This window comes from Hyperolius riggenbachi, chromosome 9 (genome assembly GCF_040937935.1).
Source record: "Hyperolius riggenbachi isolate aHypRig1 chromosome 9, aHypRig1.pri, whole genome shotgun sequence".
Lineage (NCBI taxonomy): Eukaryota > Metazoa > Chordata > Amphibia > Anura > Hyperoliidae > Hyperolius > Hyperolius riggenbachi.
This window is the reverse complement of record NC_090654.1, coordinates 52693986-52715114: the sequence shown is the minus strand read 5'-3', so window position 1 is coordinate 52715114 and position 21129 is coordinate 52693986. Positions and strand designations below refer to the sequence as shown.

Genomic DNA, 21129 nt, shown 5'->3' with positions numbered 1-21129 from the left:
GAGAACACAGCCTAGTTATTTGTGTACTTGGCATTGTACATACCCATGTCTATCTCATCATGTCACATGTCACTTTGGGTATCCTTTAACCTTCTGCTTTTCAGAAAGGTGTGTTCAGAATTTAAAAGGACAACTGAAGTGAGAGGAATATGGAGGCTGTCATATTTATTTCCTGTTAAACAATACCAGTTGCCTGGCAGCCCCGCTGATCTATTTGGCTGCAGTAGTGTCTGAATTCCACCAGAAACAAACAAGCAGCCAATTTTGTCAGACCTGGCAATAATGTCAGAAACACCTGATCTGCTGCATGCTTCTTCAGGGTCTATGGCTAAAAGTATTAGAGGCAAAGGACAGCAGGACAGCCAGGCAACTGGTATTGCTTAAAAGGAAATAAATATAGCAGCCTCCATATCCCTCTGACTTCAGTTGACTTTTACAGGTGGCCACTAACGAAACAACCACTAATGGACAAAAATCTCCTAACCAATCCATTCAGATTAATGAAATCGATCTGATTTTCGGATCAATCCTGTCAATTTGATCGGATTGGTTTTGAGATTTTTGTCCATTAGTGGCCCCAAATGATCATTTCTGATCATTCATACAAATAATTGCTTGTAAACAATTGTTTGGCAAATTGTATCGTAGGTGGACACTTTTAGGCATCCTCAGCACCAAGAAGTAGAATCTGTTAATGCAAGTAGCAAACATGGCAGCCCCTATTTATAGATCTAGTTTAAAGTAATAAAGCTTTGGACCAGGGGCGTATCTGGGTAAGATAGAGCCTATGGCAAACACTACAATTGGCTCCCAGCCCCCTCCCCCCCCCCTCATCAAAGCCCCTTTCCCTCTAAGAACAGCATCCCTTCCCACGTACGTTATGGTTGCCTGCGTTTGCGCCCATGGCATGAGCCATGCCTGCCCCCCTCTAGGTACGCCTTTGCTTTGGACACACAATAATAGATTGGCCTCCTTCACCAGTACACACGTTGACATGAAGACAGCGGAGTCCTGCCTTAACGTCAGTGATCTGATGTAAGATTAATGAGCCTGATTGGTCCTGATCTGCAATAGCGATAAGCAATTACCCCGCTATCAGCTTCCGCTGACCTTCAGACTCCGGGGGCAGAGACTGAACTTCACATTAGCGCTTCTGCATACATTAATCCGGCTCATAATTAATCAGACAGGAGGATGGTAGCGAGCTTGTCGTGATTGATATTCAGCCTGTTAATGAGGACACTTCATGGATACAATGGTCTATTGTCAGAGCTGCCTCAAATGTGATTAGTGGATAAGCCGATGGCTGGTGACCGCATCTCATGACTAGTGCCACAGTAATCGGAAGCCAGCCTTAATGTGCGGTCTGACGTTTGGAAGAGTGGAGGGTGACGCACAGATTTGCATAACTACCATAAGCGAAGTACCCACGTGAAGACTGAATTGCTGGAAACTGACTATGAACGAGGTTTCTATGATCTTTACACCAAAGATCTTTAGCGATGGGATAGACCGCAAGTAGTCTGCTAACAATAGGATCTTTAAAGTGGACCTGAACTCTTGCACAGGACAGAAGGAAAACAGTAAGAAATCCACTTCGTATGTATTTAGAGAGTTTAGCCTGTCTAATTCTGTCACATCTGTGACTAATCACAAATGTAATTTGATCCCTCAGTCGGGCCGAGGCAGAGGCGAGAGAGGCTCCAGCTTCAGGGCGCAGTGTAGGAGGGGGCGCACAACTCACTCAGCTATCATTCCCCTATTGTGTTTTAAGCAGAGAGGAATAAGAAAAGGGGATACATGGCAGTGACTGAAAGCCAGATAACTAGAGATTAAGGTGTTGGGGGCCCTGGGGCACCTCTTAGTCTAATAGCAATCAGTGTGTGATGGCTGGAGGGATGGAGGGGCGTACTTTGGTGTCTCAGCCTTGGGTGCGGGAGGACAATTTCCCAGCTCTGCCCTCAGCTGTGTCAACTGTCTGCCTCAGCAGAGCAGCTAATTTGTAAACACAGGATATTAACATTATGTCTGCTTCCTTGAAAGCAGGAAGTAGACAAATTGCAGATTTGTAGCAGGATTTCTATCAGCTGTAACAAAAAAAACTGTTTTTCTTTAAAGGTTATTATACTGTTTATCTTTTAGAGCATAGCGGAAGTTCTGAGTTCAGGTCCTCTTTAAAGAAGGAAGGATTCATGGAGAAGTTCCATAGGCTTGAATGTAAAGATTGTTTAAAGATCTGTACACACGGGGGATGTACATTTAATTGATCTGATTGGATCCAACATGACGGCCTTTCAAAATGCATTGCCAAACATCAGGTGTCTGTAACCGTCGTTTACCACTATTTGTTAAGAGATAGTTACACGATGTCGGTTGGAACGATTGCTCATCTGTCATTTTGATTGGTGAAATCTTGCCGTGGGCAGGAACCTATAGCAAAAATATCAGAGGTTTCTGAAAGGAAATGGGTATATACTGCCAGAGCCTGGGTCAGGGTTGCCAACCTACTTTATCATTTTCTACAGACAAAAGTCCCCCAAAAATCTGGACAGTCATTATTTTTGATGGAGAGTGAGGCGGAGGCACACGTTAAAGTTATTGTGGGTGGAGCTAAATTATGGGTGTGATCACAATTTAAAAAAAAAAATGTAAGCTAAATTAATGTGTGAAATAAGCTGTCTCATACCCATCTGGGGGTTCTCATTTTTTGTTGGCAACACCAGAGGATACAAAGTGACAAATGCAGCAATTCTGAACACGCCCCAAGTGACAAATGTGGCAACCATAAGGCTCCAAGTGACAAACGCAGCAAGAGCTTGCTACCAGATCAAAATCCCGAGCACTAGTTAGTCACCACCACAAGCACAATAAGGTGCACACAGAAGGGGAAAAAAAGACTCCCCCACAGGCTCTCACAAGCATAAGTAAGGCAGAGTTGGTGATTCATAGTGGGAGTGGGAGGAAGTGTGTATATACTTTGAGAACCGAGGGAAGTTGGAAAGAAAATAGACTTAGCAACTGCTGTTCAGGAAATGCTTTTATAGACGAATAAAACCCTGAGAATCCCCATGAGGAGATGGATTAGTCCAAAACCTGTTGGTTCTGTCAGATTACTGTCAGAACAGCTTACTTTTTTTTGCTACAGTGGTCCTTTAACCCATTAGTAGCTTCAATACAGTTATCTCATTTGAGATAAGTGCACTGCTTTTGACCTCAGTTGGCAGAACTCGTTGTGCTGTAAATTCTTGGAATGCTTTGATGTCTCTCTACTAGCCGAAAATATAGAAACTGAGAGCAGAAGTCCTCTGTCATTTTCTCACATTGCCCCCTAGTGACAAGTGGCCATAACAACTCATTACAGCAGTACAAATTAGAAGCAGAGAAATGTAACAAATAAGAAATACAAAAAAAAATGTGCTAAAATAAATTGGCTGAAGCTCTTTCAAGCCTCTAAATAAGTTGGCCGCATAAAGGGTTAAATCAGGCCACATCGTGGACCGCAATGTAAATTTGCAGCTATGGTGTGTCGAGTGATTTAATCGGGCAACAGAGTTCAGCAATTATATAGCTGAATTACGTGCAGTGTGAAACAGCCTTTTCCAAAGGGAGCTGGTCTGTCATGTAAGGAGGGTAAGGGCGGCAGTGTGTGGCAGCCATGTCGCTGTTTTGGAGTACCTGGCTTCCATCGTGCACCAGCCGCAGTAGGCGTCAGCAGCTGTCAGACATTCCTCACACGTCTTGAACTTGTTGCAATCAGCAACTTTCACCCGTGAAATCTGCAAGAAAGAGCACAGTTCTGTCAGGACTGAACATTTCACTATAACAAGGAAGTGTATTCATAGTAAAAGCTTACAGTGTAACAAATCAAATGTGTCAGTTTGTAGCAGTCCTCAGGCTGGGACCAGACAAGGTCCTACAGCATCCAAGGCAGAGATGCCAAGGTGCGCACACCCCAACCACCCATCTGACTTTCATCATTTGCTCAGCCTAATATTAAGAGGTACTCCTTGGTGCTCCACTTCAAAACAGACCACTTTTAGCTTGGTGTGTACAGCTGCCCCGCAAGCGATCCGCCAGGTGGATCAACTTGGCCAAACGATTGTGGTACTTTGAGCAGGAGTCATCTGGTATTTTAAAGATCCGATATGATGATCTTTATCGCCGAGCATCGCCAAACTTCATTCATGTATTCGTGTGCCTGTACCCACCTGTACACAATAGTAAGGCACCTAATCGATTATTACTGATTTATAAAGCACCAACATATTCCATGGCGCTGTACAAAGTAAGAAAAACAAACATGGGTACATAAAAATACAGACAATGGTATACAACAAATATGGTATAAAATACAGAACTGGTATTTACAGTGACAAATGGAACATAATGAATAAAATGCATAACCGGTTGCAAGATACAAAATGAATAACAAAACTAAAGGGTGATACTATATGATGTAATAACACAACAGCACTATGGCTACACAAGCCGTGCTAGCAGATAACTTACTTGATGGGTGGTCATCACATAAAGGTAGGTGGGATTCACAGGATCAAAGCGCATGATGTGGTGGACCGGCTGGCCTCGCTCAATCAGAAGAGACTGCCGGCTGACTATGTTCATCTCGGGGTCCAGAGTGATCTGTGGAGGTGAAGAAGTGTCAGTCAAACTGGAAACTTCTACGGCGCCCTCCGCAAATGCTGCTGCAAAAATGTGAAATGTTCACGTTACCACTGACTTTTATGGCGTTACCGATGCCGAGCACGGTAATGCACTGCAGCTTCTGCATCAGCTACAGCACTTCAGTCAGACGCATCTCAGAAAGCTTAATATGTTTCACTGATTTTACTATTGCCACTGCGATGAGGTGTGTTAGGTGCAAGCAGCCCTGTTTCTGGGGTTGGGGAGGCACAGTGAGGGAGGAGGGCTCAGAGGGGGGAGCTGCGGGGACTCAGCTGCAGGCAGGGGGGCCCGACTCCTGCCTCCCGCTCCCCCCCCCCCCCCTTTAATTGCAGAAATGTATGGCCTTAGTAAAAGAAAATTACCTTCTGTGCTCCATGCAAGGATCACGTGCCACCAGACTGCTCTGTCTCCAGCGCCGCTCACTAGTAGTGGGTGATCCTCTCCGGGCCCCCCTCCCTGCAGCTGAGTCCTAGTGTGGCGCTGCTCCTCCCTCCTTCACTGTAACCCACCAGCCTGCGGGTGGGGGGGGGGGGGGGATGGGAAGAGGGCACCTATACCTGGCAGTCCTATACTGGGGCGCCTGTAGCTGGCTAACCTATATTGAGGCATCTATAGCTGGCCTACCTATATTGGGGCATCTATGGCTGGCTAACCTATACTGGGGCACCTGTAGCTGGCTAACCTATTCTGGGGCACCTGTAGCTGGCTAACCTATATTGGGGCATCTATGGCTGGCTAACCTATACTGGGGAACCTGTAGCTGGCTAACCTATACCGGGGCACCTGTAGCTGGCTAACCTATATTGGGGCATCTATGACTGGCTAACCTATACTGGGGCACCTGTAGCTGGCTAACCTATACAGGGGCACCTTTAGCTGGCCTGCCTATATTGGGGCATCTATGGCTGGCGAACCTATACTGGGGAACCTGTAGCTGGCTAACCTATACTGGGTAACCTGTAGCTGGCTAACCTATACTGGGGAACCTGTAGCTGGCTAACCTATACTGGGGCACCTGTAGCTGGCCAACCTGTATTGGGGCATCTATGACTGGCTAACCTATACTGGGGCACCTGTAGCTGGCCAACCTATATTGGGGCATCTATGACTGGCTAACCTATACTGGGGCACCTGTAGCTGGCTAACCTATACAGGGGCACCTTTAGCTGGCCTACCTATATTGGGGCATCTATGGCTGGCTAACCTATACTGGGGAACCTGTAGCTGGCTAACCTATACTGGGGAACCTGTAGCTGGCTAACCTATACTGGGGCACCTGTAGCTGGCTAACCTATACTGAGGCACCTGTAGCTGGCTAACCTATACTGGGGCACCTGTAGCTGGCTAACCTATACTGGGGCACCTGTAGCTGGCTAACCTATACTGGGGCACCTTTAGCTGGCTAACCTATACTGGGGCACCTGTAGCTGGCTAACCTATACTGGGGCACCTGTAGCTGGCTAACCTATACTGGGGCACCTGTAGTTGGCTAACCTATACTGGGGCACCTGTAGTTGGCTAACCTACCTATACCCAACTACCTATACTAGGGCACCCATACCTGGCTATCTATACTGGGGACACTTACATAGTTACATAGTTGTTTGGGTTGAAAAAAGACATACGTCCAAGTTCAACCAGAACCTGGCTACCTATACTGGGGGCTCCTATACCTAGCTACCTATACTGGGGGCTCCTATACCTAGCTACATATACTGGGGATCTAAATACCACATCACAAACAACATTCTCAAGCCCACGGGGGCAGGAAGGCGCAACTGTATCACCCTTGCCCTGGGAACAATTTGGCCTAGAAACTGCCCTGGGTGGAAGCGACGCAATGCGACACAACGTGATATTGCTGTATTTCTTGTGTATTCAGCCATTTACCTGGAAGCCAGTTTTACATACACATAAAAACATAAGAGACAATTTCTTGTGAGAAAATTGCATTGACCCTAAAAATCCCAACCCTTCCTTATACTGCTTCTAGTGTTCCTTAATTATCCTCAGCTTGACCCTTAGGAATTGCCGACTCCAAAGACCCCGATAAACAAAAGCGCTGTCTGCATCACCTCAATTATTCTCTTATTTGCATGTGAGCGATGGTGACGCTGACTGGCACAAAACACCGGGCGCTGCTGTGGCACCAGGGAGTGAGGTGCGAGATTAAATACGCCGTGCCTGGGATCTCTGACGGCCAATTGTCAGACTCCCCCTCCCCCCCATTCCCGCCGGAGGATTAGATATGGGGGAAACTTTCATTCCGCCTGTTAACACATTATCACCGGCTCCCCCAGGAACGCACATCTCAATTACACGCTATTAATGGGAGGTTAGAGGTCTGTCTAGGCAGCCCATTGGTGTAGAATTGAATTAGAGACTGGGAGCCCGAGGAAGCGATCTGCGCAGATAGGACCTCACACTGCTTCAAATGGAAGAGAGGAGACCTTTATCAGATGAATGCAATGGATAGGATGGCAAAAGGCCACTAGTGGACAGCGCCAAGCTCTTAATGTGGGACAGAGAGGAGTCTGGGTGGATGGTACAAAGAGCCCTAAAGGCCCATACCCACGATGTGATTTTTCGGAACGATTTTTTTGTTCTTTTTTGAATGACCGCCATGCTTGATTACACAGGATGGAACTTTAACCAAGGATTGATCTTCATTGCAATCAGTAGCCAATACCTCCTTTCCCATGCTTTTCTCAAACAGATCATCAGGGTGGTCAGTATGGCTGATATTGTGGTAAAACTCATACCACAGTGTGATGTCATGACCATGGTCCTGACAGTTTGCTGTTTTTCAACCTTGTTGCATTGTGGGAAATAACATCTGTTCCCAACTGCCAAGCAACCAGTATCTCCCTCTGTGCATAGAACTCTCAGTAAAGAACATTCCGTACAGATCACCAGTCAGAACTAAAGATGTCACCACCAGTGATACATTGAAGAATGTAAAGTAGGAGAGGAGAGATTTTACAATAGGCAAACACCGATTACATACATTTCTAAATGAATGTTGTAAAAAAAAAATAAAAAAAATAGGCAATTGTATTTATTGTGTTATTTTCACTACAGTTCCTCTTTAGGGCCTGTACACACTGCTGCACTTTTAAAATCGCATGCGGTTTTTAATCGCACGGTCTTTTGAAAAATCATGAAAATTGCAGAGACCTTTACACACTGGTGTGATGCAATGTTTCTATTCTCATGAAGGCTTTGCGATTTAAAAAAAAAAAAAAAAAAAAAATCACATGCGATTTTAAAAACGTAGCGCAAGCGCAGCAGTGTGTACAGGCCCTTTAAGAGGATAATGTAGGGAGGTCGGGGGAAAATGAGCTGAACTTACCCGGGGCTTCTAATGGTCCCCCGCAGACATCCTGTGTTGGCGCAGCCACTCACCGATGCTCCGGCCCCGCCTCCTGTTCACTTCTGGAATTTCTGACTTTAAAGTCAGAAAACCACTGCGCCTGCGTTGCCATGTCCTCAATCCCGCTGATGTCACCAGGAGTGTACTGCGCAGACACAGACCATACTGGGCCTGCGCTGTGCACTCTTGGTGACATCAGCGGGATCGAGGACTCGGCAACGCAGGCGCAGTGGTTTTCAGACGTTAAAGTCTGAAATTCCAGAAGTGAACCGGAGGCGGGGCCGGAGCATCGTTGAGTGGCTGCGCCAACACAGGATGTCTGCGGGGGACCGTTAGAAGACCCGGGTAAGTTCAACTCATTTTCCCCTGACCCCCCTACAGTGTCCCTTTAAGCCGTGGATAATCGTTCCGATCCCCGATCCATCTGGCCGTGGGTTTCCACCATGTATGTATTTTTTAGCAATTTTGTTTCATTTTTTTTGTTAATATAAAAGGTTACTATTTGGAGCCTTTCACGCTGGAGTATTACGTCGTCCTCCCTCGCCGCTAATCCGTTCCAGTGTCTATTAGTCTCTACGAGATTGGCAGTCCCGCAGACTCACAGTGCATCACAATGTGACAAAAATGCTAAGGCGAGGAAAAAATGACGCAGACCCTGAGGTGCGTTGCTAAGCAGTACGAGTTGTACAACTCGGCACGCAAGTGCATTGTGGTAGGAGTCTGCCGCAGGGTGTGTGAAGGAAATGGTGCAGTGTGACTGACCTGGGTGGGCTCTCTTGAAAAGAAAGACTGTGTTTCCCCGCCTCTCAAGCCTGTGAGAAAACGCTACAGATTCGTGCCGAAATTGGCACTAGTGGAAACAGGCCCTAAAACCCGCTATACCGACCCGTAAGCAGCAAGATAATGAAAGCTGCAATAACAAACAATGGATACTGAGGGTTGTTTGGCCATTGAGTGCCATCAAACGGAGTCAAACACAGTGCTATAAAGGTTAATGGGTACGATGGTTTGTGGTGACAAAAGCATAGTTTTGGTGAATTGGATTCTGAAGGTGTGACCATCAACACCGGCCAGAATTACTACTTCCCATGAAAACAAAGGTGTAGATTTCTGCAGTGTTTTATAGGGACATTGTCTTTTTTGAGTAGCAGTTGCGTGCCAATATTTGTCACCAGGGAAGGGGGGAGGTTTAGGGGGAACCTGAGGATTACTGGGGCGAAAACCAGAGCAAAACTAGTACAAAAAGGTGCAGAAGCAGTTGCCCAGAGCGCACGCGTCCATTTAAAAATAACGCCGGGTGATACCGATAATGACATCTTGCTACTAAGGTTATTAACGTTAGGTAACGACGTTTTAGAAATGTCCTAATCAGCATCTGCATACATTATCTGGTCCCGGCAATCACAACTCGTCCAATTCCTGGTTAGTATGCAGGAGTCCTGCAGCCAGCCGATCACCATGTGAGGACTGAAGACGCATGGTGATTGGCTGGCTACAGGACAGCTGCACACTAACTAGGAAGTGGAGGCCATGCAATCTCCCCGGACCAGGTAATGTATTCCTTCACCCCTGCCTATTCTTACACTGAACCCTCCCTCTACCTATGTTTAACCCTAACCCAGGTGCCTAACCCTAATCACTCCAGCCCCACTGCCTAACCCTAACCACTCCACCGACCCCGCTGCCTAAGACTATCCACTTCTCCCCTGCTGCCTAACCCCAACCAATCCACCCCCGCTGCCTAACACTTACCACTACTCCCCCGCTGTCTAACCCTAACCACTTCACCCCAGTTGCCTAACCCAGGCCTGGCCCACCCACGACGAGGCGTTTTCCTCAGGCAATGGATGTCTGAGGGCGGTGTCAGGCAGGCACAGGAAGTGCAAAAGCTTACCGCTGCCCGCCTGCCTGAAGGGGGGGGAGGGAGGGCTAAAGGAGGGGGTAGCAGCGAGCACACAGTAGTTGGGAGGGGTGCCAGACCCCCACTGATCTGGGGCCCCCCTTCCGCGCTCCCCCCTCCAGATATTAGTGCCAGGTACCAGCAGATGAGTGATTCACCTCTTCCTTCAGCATTGGGGGCTCGAAGCGCTGCATTCCACAAGTACAGTGAGCGGCAGTGAAGAAGGAGAAGACGTGGAATGCAGTGTTCCTAGCCTCCGTTGCATGGAACACGTAAGGAAGAGGTGAATCATTCATCCTCCGCCCGCTGCCGCTGACCCTCTGCACTAATATCTGGAGGGGGGAGCGTGGAAGAGGGGCCCAGGTGAGGGGGGGGGGGTCTGGCTTCCCTCCCCACCGCTGTGTGCCGGCTGCTCCCCCTTCCAGGCTACCTATACCGGGTCAACTATACTAGTTGCCTAGCATCCTCACAAGTTTCCCTCAAGCAACAAAAAGTCTAGAACTGTTCCTGGACTTACACTAACCACTCCACCCCATGCCTAACTTTAGCCCCCTGCTTAATTACACCTACTTCCTGCCGCAATAGGCGGCAATAGTAAAAGCTGCGGTTAGCGGCAAAGATGATAAATTAGTCCACCCACTATTTATCGGGTACCATAATTAAACCTTCCTGCTGCTATCTGATTCAATAAAGGCTTATATTAATTTTGGATGTTGTATAGAACCCCATTTCTTCAATTTCTACATTGACTTTCCAGAGAGAATATAAGGAATAGGCTCAACACACACCATACAATCTTGATTGTTCAATCTTACCACTTTCATGTAGTATAAGACCTTATCCAATCAGTCATTGAAGGTATTTTCAATCTGTTGGCTCTTATATTACATAGATTTGGTAAATCTGTACAACCAAGATTGTATGGTGTGTGTTGAGCTTAAGTCTAACTCCATGCATTAACTGCCGCATAAATCAGGTGAGCCTAAAGATGCTTACTTGCCTTTAATATTCTGACGTCTGCTGGGATTGGGACTCAATCTTTTGGGTGATACTTCAGGACTTGATGCTGTACAGACAGGTCGCTAGGCTCCAGGCTAGCAATGCATTCTGTTGCTATGGAGGGTGGAGGAGGGTCGAAGGCGCAGTGCACAATGGATTGGCACAGAGTAGGCAGGGTGAGGGTTCATGTAAGTAACATTTATGCCACCACATAAGAGCTGCAGCTGAGACACGGAGCACGAAGTGTCAGCTTCACAGGGTCACACAGCATCACAGCTCAGCGCACTGCGAAGGCTCAGCAGCTCTGCCAAGGTGATGCATATTTACAAGGTAAAGGTGAGACTACAAACATCAAAATGCTGATACACCAGTCCTACAGCAGGCCCCCAGATTCTGCCTGCAAACTGTGTTCAAAGAGAACCAGTCATTAAAGAGAAATTACATTTCCACCATACCACTGTCATAAGTGCAAGATTTGTTCAATTTAGACATCATGTTTCATACTTAAAAATAGTTAGGCACATATTACAATTTTAAAATTGATGAGACTTTCAAATCAATGCATTTTGGTCATAATGACAAGTTTTAAGCCTGGTACACACTTTCATTTATGATTGGCAAATCGCTGACCAATTTTACCATCTCCACGTAGTATGGGGGTTATCAGATGTTTAATGCTGAGCAGATTGTGTAGATAAACCCTCACACTACATGGAGGTGGTAAAATTGGTCAGTGATTGGCCAATCATAATTGAAAGTATGCATCAGGCTTAAAGAGACACTGAAGCGAAAAAAAAAATGATGATATTATGATTTGTATGTGTAGTACAGCTAAGAAATAAAACATAAAGATCAGATACATCAGTCTAATTGTTTCCAGTACAGGAAGAGTTAAGAAACTCCAGTTGTTATCTCTATGCAAAAAAGCCATTAAGCTCTACGACTTTCAAAGTCGTGGAGAGGGCTGTTATCTGACTTTTATTATCTCAACTGGAAGTGAACAGTTTTCCTTTTCTCTGCCAGAGGAGAGGTCATTACTTCACAGACTGCTCTGAAAGACTCATTTTGAATGCTGAGTGTTGTGTAATCTGCACATATTATAGAATGATGCAATGTTAGAAAAAACACTATATACCTGAAAATAAAAGTATGAGAATATTTTCTTTGCTGCTAATCTTCTAGTAATTGTTCATAGTACACAACCAATTCACTATATCATATATATTTTTTCCGCTTCAGTGTCTCTTTAAAGAGGAGCTGTAGTGAAAACAACAATAAGTAAAATTCCTCACCGGTATTTTTTGCAATATTCACTTATAGATTATTTAGTCAGTGTTTGCCCATTGTAAAATCTTTCCTCTCTCTGGCCTAGTGCACACCGGAGCGTTTCCGCTGCGGTTTGCGATCCGCTTGCGGGTGCGGATCCGCTAGGGTAATGTATTTCAATGGGCTGGTGCACACCAGAGCGGGAGGCGTTTTGCAGAAACGCATACTCCTGGGCTGCTGCAGATTTTGGATTGCGGATGCGTTTCTGCCTCAATGTTAAGTATAGGAAAACCGCAAACCGCTCTGAAAAACGGCACTTCAGAGCGGTTTGCCAGGCGTTTTTTGTTACAGTAGCTGTTCAGTAACAGCTTTACTGTAACAATACATGAAATCTACTACACCAAAACTGCTACACAAAACCGCAAAACGCTAGCTGAAACGCTGCAGAAAAAGAAGAAAAAGCGTTTCAAAATCTGCTAGCATTTTGCGGATCTGCTAGCGGGTTTTGGTGTGCACCAGGCCTCTGATTTACGTTCTGAAATTTATCACATGGTGTTGACATCTTTAGTTCTGCCAGGTGATCTGTACGGAATGTTTGTTTACTTAGAGTTCTAGGCACACTGCTTGCTTGGCAGCTGGAAAAAAGCCGTTATTTCTCACAATGCAATAAGGTTCGCAGCAAACTGTCAGGACCTTGGTCATGACATCACAATGTGGGAGGGGTTACACCACAAGATCAGCCACACAGACCCCCCTGATGATCTATTAGAGAAAAGGTAAATATTTCTCTTGGGAAAGGGGGTATCAGGTACCGATTTGAACGAAGTTCAATCCTGGGTTAAAATTCCTTTTCAAAGGACCACTATCGCAAAAAAATGGTAATATTTAAAATGCGTGTGTATCCATATGTATGCAATATACATCTGTCCTAGAGTAAAATGCACTATAGATTTCCCTTTTCCTATGTCACTGCCACTTACAATAGATTGTAAAAATCTGACAGAACTGACAGTTTTTGGACTAGCCCATCTCCTCATAAGGGATTCTCAGGGTTCTCTTTATTTTTAAAATCACTTCCTGACCAGCAGTTTTTTTTTTAGTCCAACAGCCAAAAAAGTGTGCAAGCGAGTAGGGAGACAGCAGGTTTCTTTGTATAGATCCTTTCCAGGGAAATATTGAGAATCCCCCATGAGGATATGGAATAGTTCAAAACCTGTCAGATCTGCCAGCTTTTAAATGCTTACTGTAAATGACAGCAATATAGGAGAAAAAGTAATATATGTATAGTGCATTCTCCTCTGGTAGAAATGTACTTCTTATACATTTGAATTTTACATTTTAAAATGTTTGACGATAGTGGTCCTTCAAGTCCCGGTATAGACCTGCAATAAAGGTCACCCAATACTTTCCCCGTACAAACACACTGCCTGCTGGGTAATCTGCTGATCGGTATGTCCTGACTGATTCATTTCAGCTTATTCAAGAAACCGACTGCGAACAGTGATGATGACGTCCAGCGCTGCCACCACCATACAGTGAGCGTTACCTTCAGAAGCTGTCCGCCAGCCGTGCCGAGGAAGGCCACCGTGTAGCCGCTGACATTGGCCACCGCCACCGAGGTCAGGCCAGGGGTAGTGAAGATGGGAGAGGCAGACAGAGGCTGATTGATGGCCAGCGGGTGCTGAAGATGTGCAGCTCCACAGTCCAAATATTCATCCTGCAGCTGAGAAGAATAGAGAGCAGTGTGAGGGGGGGATGTGGTCACAGGGCATTCAGGCACACAACATAGTCTTTCTTACCAGCAAACACTGGCAGCTTCATCCCAAACACTTTCATGGCTCATCCCAGTCTATAGTGCCTGACGGGGCTAAAGGGGGACTTCAGCTCAGGACAAGCAGCCAATGAGCAAATGTAACTATAATAGCTGCCCTCATCTTTTTTTACCCAGAGAATAATTAAAGGGAACCTAAACTGAGAGGGATATGGATGTTTCCTTTTAATCAATACCAGTTGCTTGGCAGTCCTGTTGATCTCTTTGGCTGCAGTAGTGGCTGAATCACACACCTGAAACAAGCATGCAGCTAATCCAGTCTGACTTCAGTCAGAACACCTGATCTGCATGCTTGTTGAAGGGCTGTGGCTAAAAGCATTAGAGACACAGGGTCAGCAGGAGAGTCAGGCAACTTGTATTATTTTAAAAGGAAAAATCCATAACCTTCTCAGTTTAGGTTCCCTTTAAGGAAACTTGGAATTGACACCTTTTGTGTTCTGAACCACCCAGCAAGCTCATGGTGAACCAGAACTCCTAGGAGTGTGTAAGAGGCTACAATGGACCAAAAAGCCCTCTTACTAAGAAGTTATGCAAAACAAAAGTTTTCCTTCTAAAGACAGAAGGTATTTGCGATTATTCAGATTGGAGTGAGCATATGTCGTCCCCCACAATGCATCACTGCTGAATATGCAAATCATCTTTTGTCGTCCCTGATAGCTAAACACACTTCCAGAACCGTTGGAATGGAACGATGTGTCAGCTTGTTAATTGTATACAGCCACAATAATCCAACATGCAATACAGACTGTTTCAGATAGGTTGATCCTCATCAGTGCATGGTATGGATTATTGTGACTCTATGGGGTAGGACTTAAAGCACCCAGAGTGAGTCGCAAATACCTTCTGGATGGCACACTTTAATTTTGTGTTCTATGAGTCATGTGACATCCCTAACAAGCAGTAGTTTCCCCTCCCCCCACCATCTTCTGACCCATCCAGTCAAAATACCTGGAGCAAAATTTGCCAGCAACTTCTGATGAATAAAACCTGGTACACCCTTTCAATTATGAGTGGCCAATCACTGACCAATGTTACCACCTCCAGTAGTTTGAGGGTCAACAGATATTCAATCCTATGAGTAGATTGTGTAGGCAAGTCCTCATACTACACAGAGGTATTAAGGTTGGTCAGTGATTGGCCAATCATAATTAAAAGTGTACACTAGCCTGGTCCACACATCCAATTTTGATTGGCCAATTTTACCACTTCCATGTAGTATGAGAGCGTACCTGCACACTCTGTTCATAGTGGTTGATATCAATTGGCCCTCATGCTACATGAAGGTTGTGTGTTGGTCTGTCATTGGCCAATCAAAAGTGGTTGTGTGTACCAATGGGCATGGATTCTGCTGTAACAAGACAATGGTGTCAGTTTAAATGTATCCAGTTTGTGTATCAAGCTCGTCTAGAGTGAAGCTTTAAAGGGCAACTGAAGTAAGAAGAATATGGAGGCTGCCATATTTACGTCCTTTTAAACAATACCAGTTGCCTGGCTGTCTGTTGATCCTCTGCCTCTAATACCTTTACCCCTAGACCCTGAACATGCATGCAGCAGATCAGGCATTTCTGACATTATTGTCAGATCTGCAAGGATTAGCTGTATGCTTGTTACTGGTGTTATTCAGACACTATTGCAGTCCAATAGATCAGCAAGGCTGCCTGGCAACAGGTATGGTTTAAAAGGAAATAAATATGGCAGCCTCCATAACCCTCTCACTTCAGTTGTCCTTTAATGCACCTCTGAAGTGAGCGAAAAATGGAGGCTGCCATACGTATTCTGTATTAAACAATGCAAATTGCCTGTTTGTCCTCCTTATACTCTACCTCTAATAATTCCAGCCGCAGACCCTGAACAAGCATGCAGATCAGGTGCTCTGACTGATGTCTGACTGGAATCGCTTCATAATTATTTCAGGTGTGTGATTGAGACACTATTGCAGCCAAAGAGATCAGCAGGACTGCCAGGTAACTGGTATTGTGTAAAATGAAATACACATGGTAGACGTCATATACCTCTTACTTCAGGTGTGTTTTATAGAGATCCTGAAGTGAGTGGAATATGAATGCTGACATTTTTTCCTCCTCTTATAAGTCGCTAGTTGCCTGGCTGTCATGTTGGTCCTTTGGCTTCAGTAGATCAGAGTCAACCCCCTGGAACAAGCATGGAGTCAGAAGATATGATCTGCTTATTGGTTCTCTGTCCATGATTTAGACCAGGGGTTCTCAAACTGGGTGCCGCGGCACCCTGGTGCGCTTCAGGCACCTTTCAGGGGTGCCTCGGCACGCATCCCGATCCTTTATGCAATACCATCAGGTAAAGCAAACCGCACATTGATACACAATGTGGCTGCATTACCTGCTAGTTTACCTTTAGTCCCGCAACCATGTTTGAAGTTGAACATGAGAGGAATCATGGTGCCTAATAAGCATCACTAGCTACTAGAAGTGGGTCGTTGCCTGATAAGGGTCATAACGGCATTTCGATAGTTGTTTTTGCCGAGGGGTGCCTTGAAAAAATTTCAAAGCCATCAAGGGTGCCCTCACCCAAAAAAGGTTGGTAACCACTGCTTTAGACAATCTTGCAGACAGAGGATCATCACAACAGCCACACAAGCACGGATCTAAAGGGAAGTCAGCCATGGCGTCCATCAATATACATTCAGTTCAGTGGAACTTTAAAGTGAATTCAGAACCTAAAAAAAAATAGGAATGGGTGAATTCCCTACTGAACATTTATTCAGGAAAAATTCATCCCTCTGTGAAGTAGACAAGAATATCAGATTTTTTGACCTGTCTGTGCCCCTCTAGTGTAAACAAACTCCTGACAGTGGAGAGGAAGGGGCAGAGATAGCCCTTTAGTGTCTGCAGCAGTTGTAACACCCACACAGCAACATCATCCTTGCAAGAAAGCCATTTTACAAGTGTTGCATATGAAAAGGTAGCCGCCATGAAGTCATGGAGAAGAATGTAATCAGTTTGGTCAGGTGATAGATGTGCAAGTCTCTGATTTGCTAGTCAGGATCATGTGCTAAAGCAGCATGTGTTCACAGCAAATCAGAGCTTTGCAAATCTATCAGCTGATCAAACAAATCACATGCTTCTCCATGAGTTCTCCTAGACCTGACCATCACTAGTGACAGCACACTCTGCAGCTCCGTACAGTGAAGCCAGGAATGTGGCACATTGCACTAATAAGGGCTCTTTCACACTAAGATGTTGCGTTCGATGCGACGTTAAGGTCGCATAACGTGCCCCTAACGCAACGCATGTTAGCTTTGAAGTTGGACGTTACATTAAACTGCGTTATGCGTCTCTTGATGCGTACTTTTTGACGCATACTGATCGAACGAAAACGGCGTATGCGGCACATTTTTTTAAAACAAAAACAAACATTACTGAGCATGTGCAAACATTCTAACGCAGCTAAATAGGAGTATAACGCACAGCATGCTGCACTTTCATTTGACGTGCAGCGTTATACTCCTACGCAACGTGGGCACTGTGAACAGCACATTGATTTTTCAGTGCTGTGAGTTGGGCTGCGTTACAGGCTGCTGTAACGTGGGACTTTAACTTCCCACTGTGAAAGCAGCCTATGGGCCCGTTTCCACTGTTGCGACGCGATTTCGCCGGCATCCTGACGCTTGTAAAAACGCATGCGGATGCGTTTCCGCATGCGTTTTTACCCGCGATTTCGCATGGCAGGGTGCCATGCGAAATTAACCATGACTCTGCCAGGGCAAAATAACATTGAAAAAGGTGCGAGATCGCACGCGAATCGCGGGTAAAAACGCATGTAAAAAACGCATGCGTTTTTCCTATTAAATACATTAGCGGCGATTCGCATGGATTCCCGACGCAGGCGAATTCTGTGGGTTCCGTCGTGCAGATTTGGCCCGCCGCCAAATCGCTCCCGCACGCCGCACATATGGAAACAGCCCCGGCCACTTCAATGTACTAAGCGAATCCGCATGTCGGCGCCGCATGCGGATTCGCTATGGTGGAAACGAGCCCTAAGCAATGACATTTATGTATGTAAATCAAAAAGGAAGTCTAGCTCATGGTTGCTTTGAAGAAAAAAAAAAAATACTTGTAAGAGGAGAAGAAAATGGGAAGCTAATGTCCCTTTAAATTTACGAGCGCAGCGTATCATGTGCTAATTGTTCATGTCTGGAGTTGCTGGAATAATTGGTACTAACTTGGATTTGAACTGAAGCCAAACTCCAAGCCCCCCACCCCCCCCCCGCTACCACTGCCACCCACCCGTCCGACTCAAGCCCCTCCACCCCCTCCTCCGTCATCAATGTTCTGGGCCACAAGCATAAAACTTTATATAAAAATAGTTACAGGCAGGGGAGCGGCCTCCCTGCTGTAATAAGTCTCACGCGTCCTGCAACTCGCAAACCGCACAACCCCCACCCATGCTATGCTCTATATATGCTATATATCTGACAATAATGTCAGAAACACCTGATCTGCTGCATGCTTGTTCAGGGTCTATGGCTAGAAGTATTACAGGCAGAGGATCAGCAGGGCTGCCAGGCAGCAGGCAACTGGTATTGCTTAAAAAGTAATAAATATGGCAGCTTCCATATAACTCTCACTTTAGTCCTGTAGGATTACGTATGTCCTGAGTGTTTACCATGCTGGAAGAAGTCCACCAAATCAGCCCCTTAGATGCTAACATCCAGTATTTGTTGGCTTCAGTGCTTTGTTGTTAGAAAATATATATCTGACAAGATTAGCTGCATGCTTGTTTCTGGTGTGATTCAGACACTACTGCAGCGAAATAGATCAGCAGGATTGCCAGGCAATGTGCATTCTTTAACAGGAAATAAATATGGAAGCCTCCATATCCCTTTCGCTTCAGGTTCCCTTTCATACAAATTGCCTGCTATTCAGTGGCTAGACTCAGCAGCATTCACGTGGGTCATATCAGAGCACACTCAAGGTTTATTATTATTATTTAGTATTTATATAGAGCCAACATCTTCCGCAGCGCTGTACAGCATGCCTAGTCTTATCACTTAACTGTCCCTCAGAGAAGCTCACAATCTAATCCGTACTATAATATATATATATATATATATATATATATATATATATATATATATATATATATATATATATATATATATATTATACAAACTCCTTGCCCTGGCTGGGATTCGAACCGGGGAACCAGGTGAGAGTGCTAACCACTCCAGCCCTATGCTGCCCAGCGTTACAATATAAGCAGTGCTGGGACTGCGGTAGAACATGTACCCACATATTATTTTTAAAAGTATCGTTGAGAAAGAGAAAGACATATTTTTACCCCAAAATAAGTTTAAACGCTATAGTAATATTAGCTGCATGCTTGTTTTAAGAGTGTGATTCACACACTACTGCAACCAAAGAGGTCACCAGGGCTGCGGTATTGTTTAAAAGGAAACAAATATGGCAGCCTCCATTTGCATCATTTGCATCACATCCCTTTAAAACAAAAGCTGAGATCAAGTTAGGTAATGCCTGCCATTGATTGATATTGACGGTAGAGATCCCTGATGACTCCAGTGAAAATTACCGCGACCGCTTGAAGTCTTGTTCGCTCCCAGCGTGTAGCGTCGCGTGACGTCGTGCATACCCGTCGCCCGAAAGGAGCGTCACTTGACGACCATTATGAAGGGGATGTCGCAGGACTTGTCAGGCGGTGAGTACTTACTGAGCTTTAGTTGGGAGGCACAGGTGTGAATTCCACAAGAAGTAGATAAACAATGAGGAGGCTAGACTTGCAGTAACAGCAGAACTGCCAGCTACAAACACATGGTTAGCCTCCTGTTACCTGGCCCTATAGCACAACAGGGATGGTGCATCGCCGGAGTGCCTCTTTAACTGCACAGGAAGTGTTCCCACTTGCTTGGCTCTGCAGCGGAGATCCCCTCCAGGCTGCGCTCCTCCATGTGCAGGACGGTGGCATGTGTTTTTAATATGTCGCTGATTAATCCAACCAGTTGGCAGCGCTCACATTACCAGAGCTGCGCACGTAATCCCCATTCTCTTTTTCCGCTGTTTTATTTGATTCGACTTAATGTACAACATGCCGGACCCCTCCCAGGGATCAGTCCTGCGTCTGGATTGGGCTGCAGCCGGGACAAGAGACGCTCCACCAAAAAGCGGATTATTTATGTTAGAGCCAGCCAATCAAATGTCGGCTAATATTAGCTATGCAAGTTGTTGATTCACAATAGTTACTAGTTTATTCAGTCATGCAGTTTTAGGGCCCATTCACACGAGGCCGATTTGTGGGCGATTCCCGCTTATCGCCAAAGTGCTACCACTTTTTAAAGTGCTATTGCTATTCTAACCTATGGCAGTGTTCTCACTGCCACAACTGATGCCAATCGCGGGCGGTTTGCGCCAATCGCAAAACACGTTACCTGCAGCATTTTTGCCGCATTTCTGGAGTGATCGCGGTATAGTGCTTAGTTAAGTTCTGATCACGATCTCTCAGAATCGCAGAAGTGTTCAGTGATTTTTACCGCACTAATTGCTAAGCGCTAGCATTTTGCAATTTCAGATGTGAACGGGGCCTAAAGCTACTTTCAGGCTGCATTTCCACTTGTGCGGTGCGAATCGCCGCGGTAAAAATTCGCATGGATCTATGCGAATTTTCACGCAAATTTTCATGCGAATTCGCATGGATGATGATGTATGCGAATTTAACCATGGCAGTGCTGGTGGGCTTTTCCATTGTTTCTATGCGAATTCGCATGCAAATTCATATACCCAAACCTCATGCGAATTTCCTATTAAATACATTGTATGCGATTCGCATAGCGGTATGCTATATGCGAATTCTGATGGTTTTGCCATGCAAATTTTTTCTGCACGTTTCACCACTGTCACCGCTCAGGTCCTCTGCTAGAAATGTTGGTGTACCAATATCAGAGCCCCATTGGAAGCATCAAGCTCCAACTGGTTTACAAAAGACAATGGGAAATCTCCCTGAGAACCAGGGAGAATTTTAATTGGTCCATTACTCTGAACAAGTGAGAATCCTCCCTGGGTGGGAACGATTCCCATTGGTCTATGGAAA

At 45.5% G+C, this 21129-nt stretch overlaps 1 protein-coding gene across 2 annotated transcripts in view; it reads right to left on the bottom strand.

The window, feature by feature from the left end:
• The window catches only part of PLXND1 (plexin D1), a 211101-nt gene that overhangs the window by 124289 nt on the left and 65683 nt on the right, over window positions 1-21129 (bottom strand). For both annotated transcript variants that reach the window (XM_068252759.1, XM_068252760.1), the window contains exons 2-4: window positions 13768-13944; window positions 4510-4641; window positions 3676-3776 (exon numbers count right to left, since the gene is read on the bottom strand). In XM_068252759.1, coding sequence (XP_068108860.1) covers window positions 3676-3776; window positions 4510-4641; window positions 13768-13944 — 410 coding nt within the window. The remainder of the gene's footprint in view (window positions 1-3675; window positions 3777-4509; window positions 4642-13767; window positions 13945-21129) is intronic.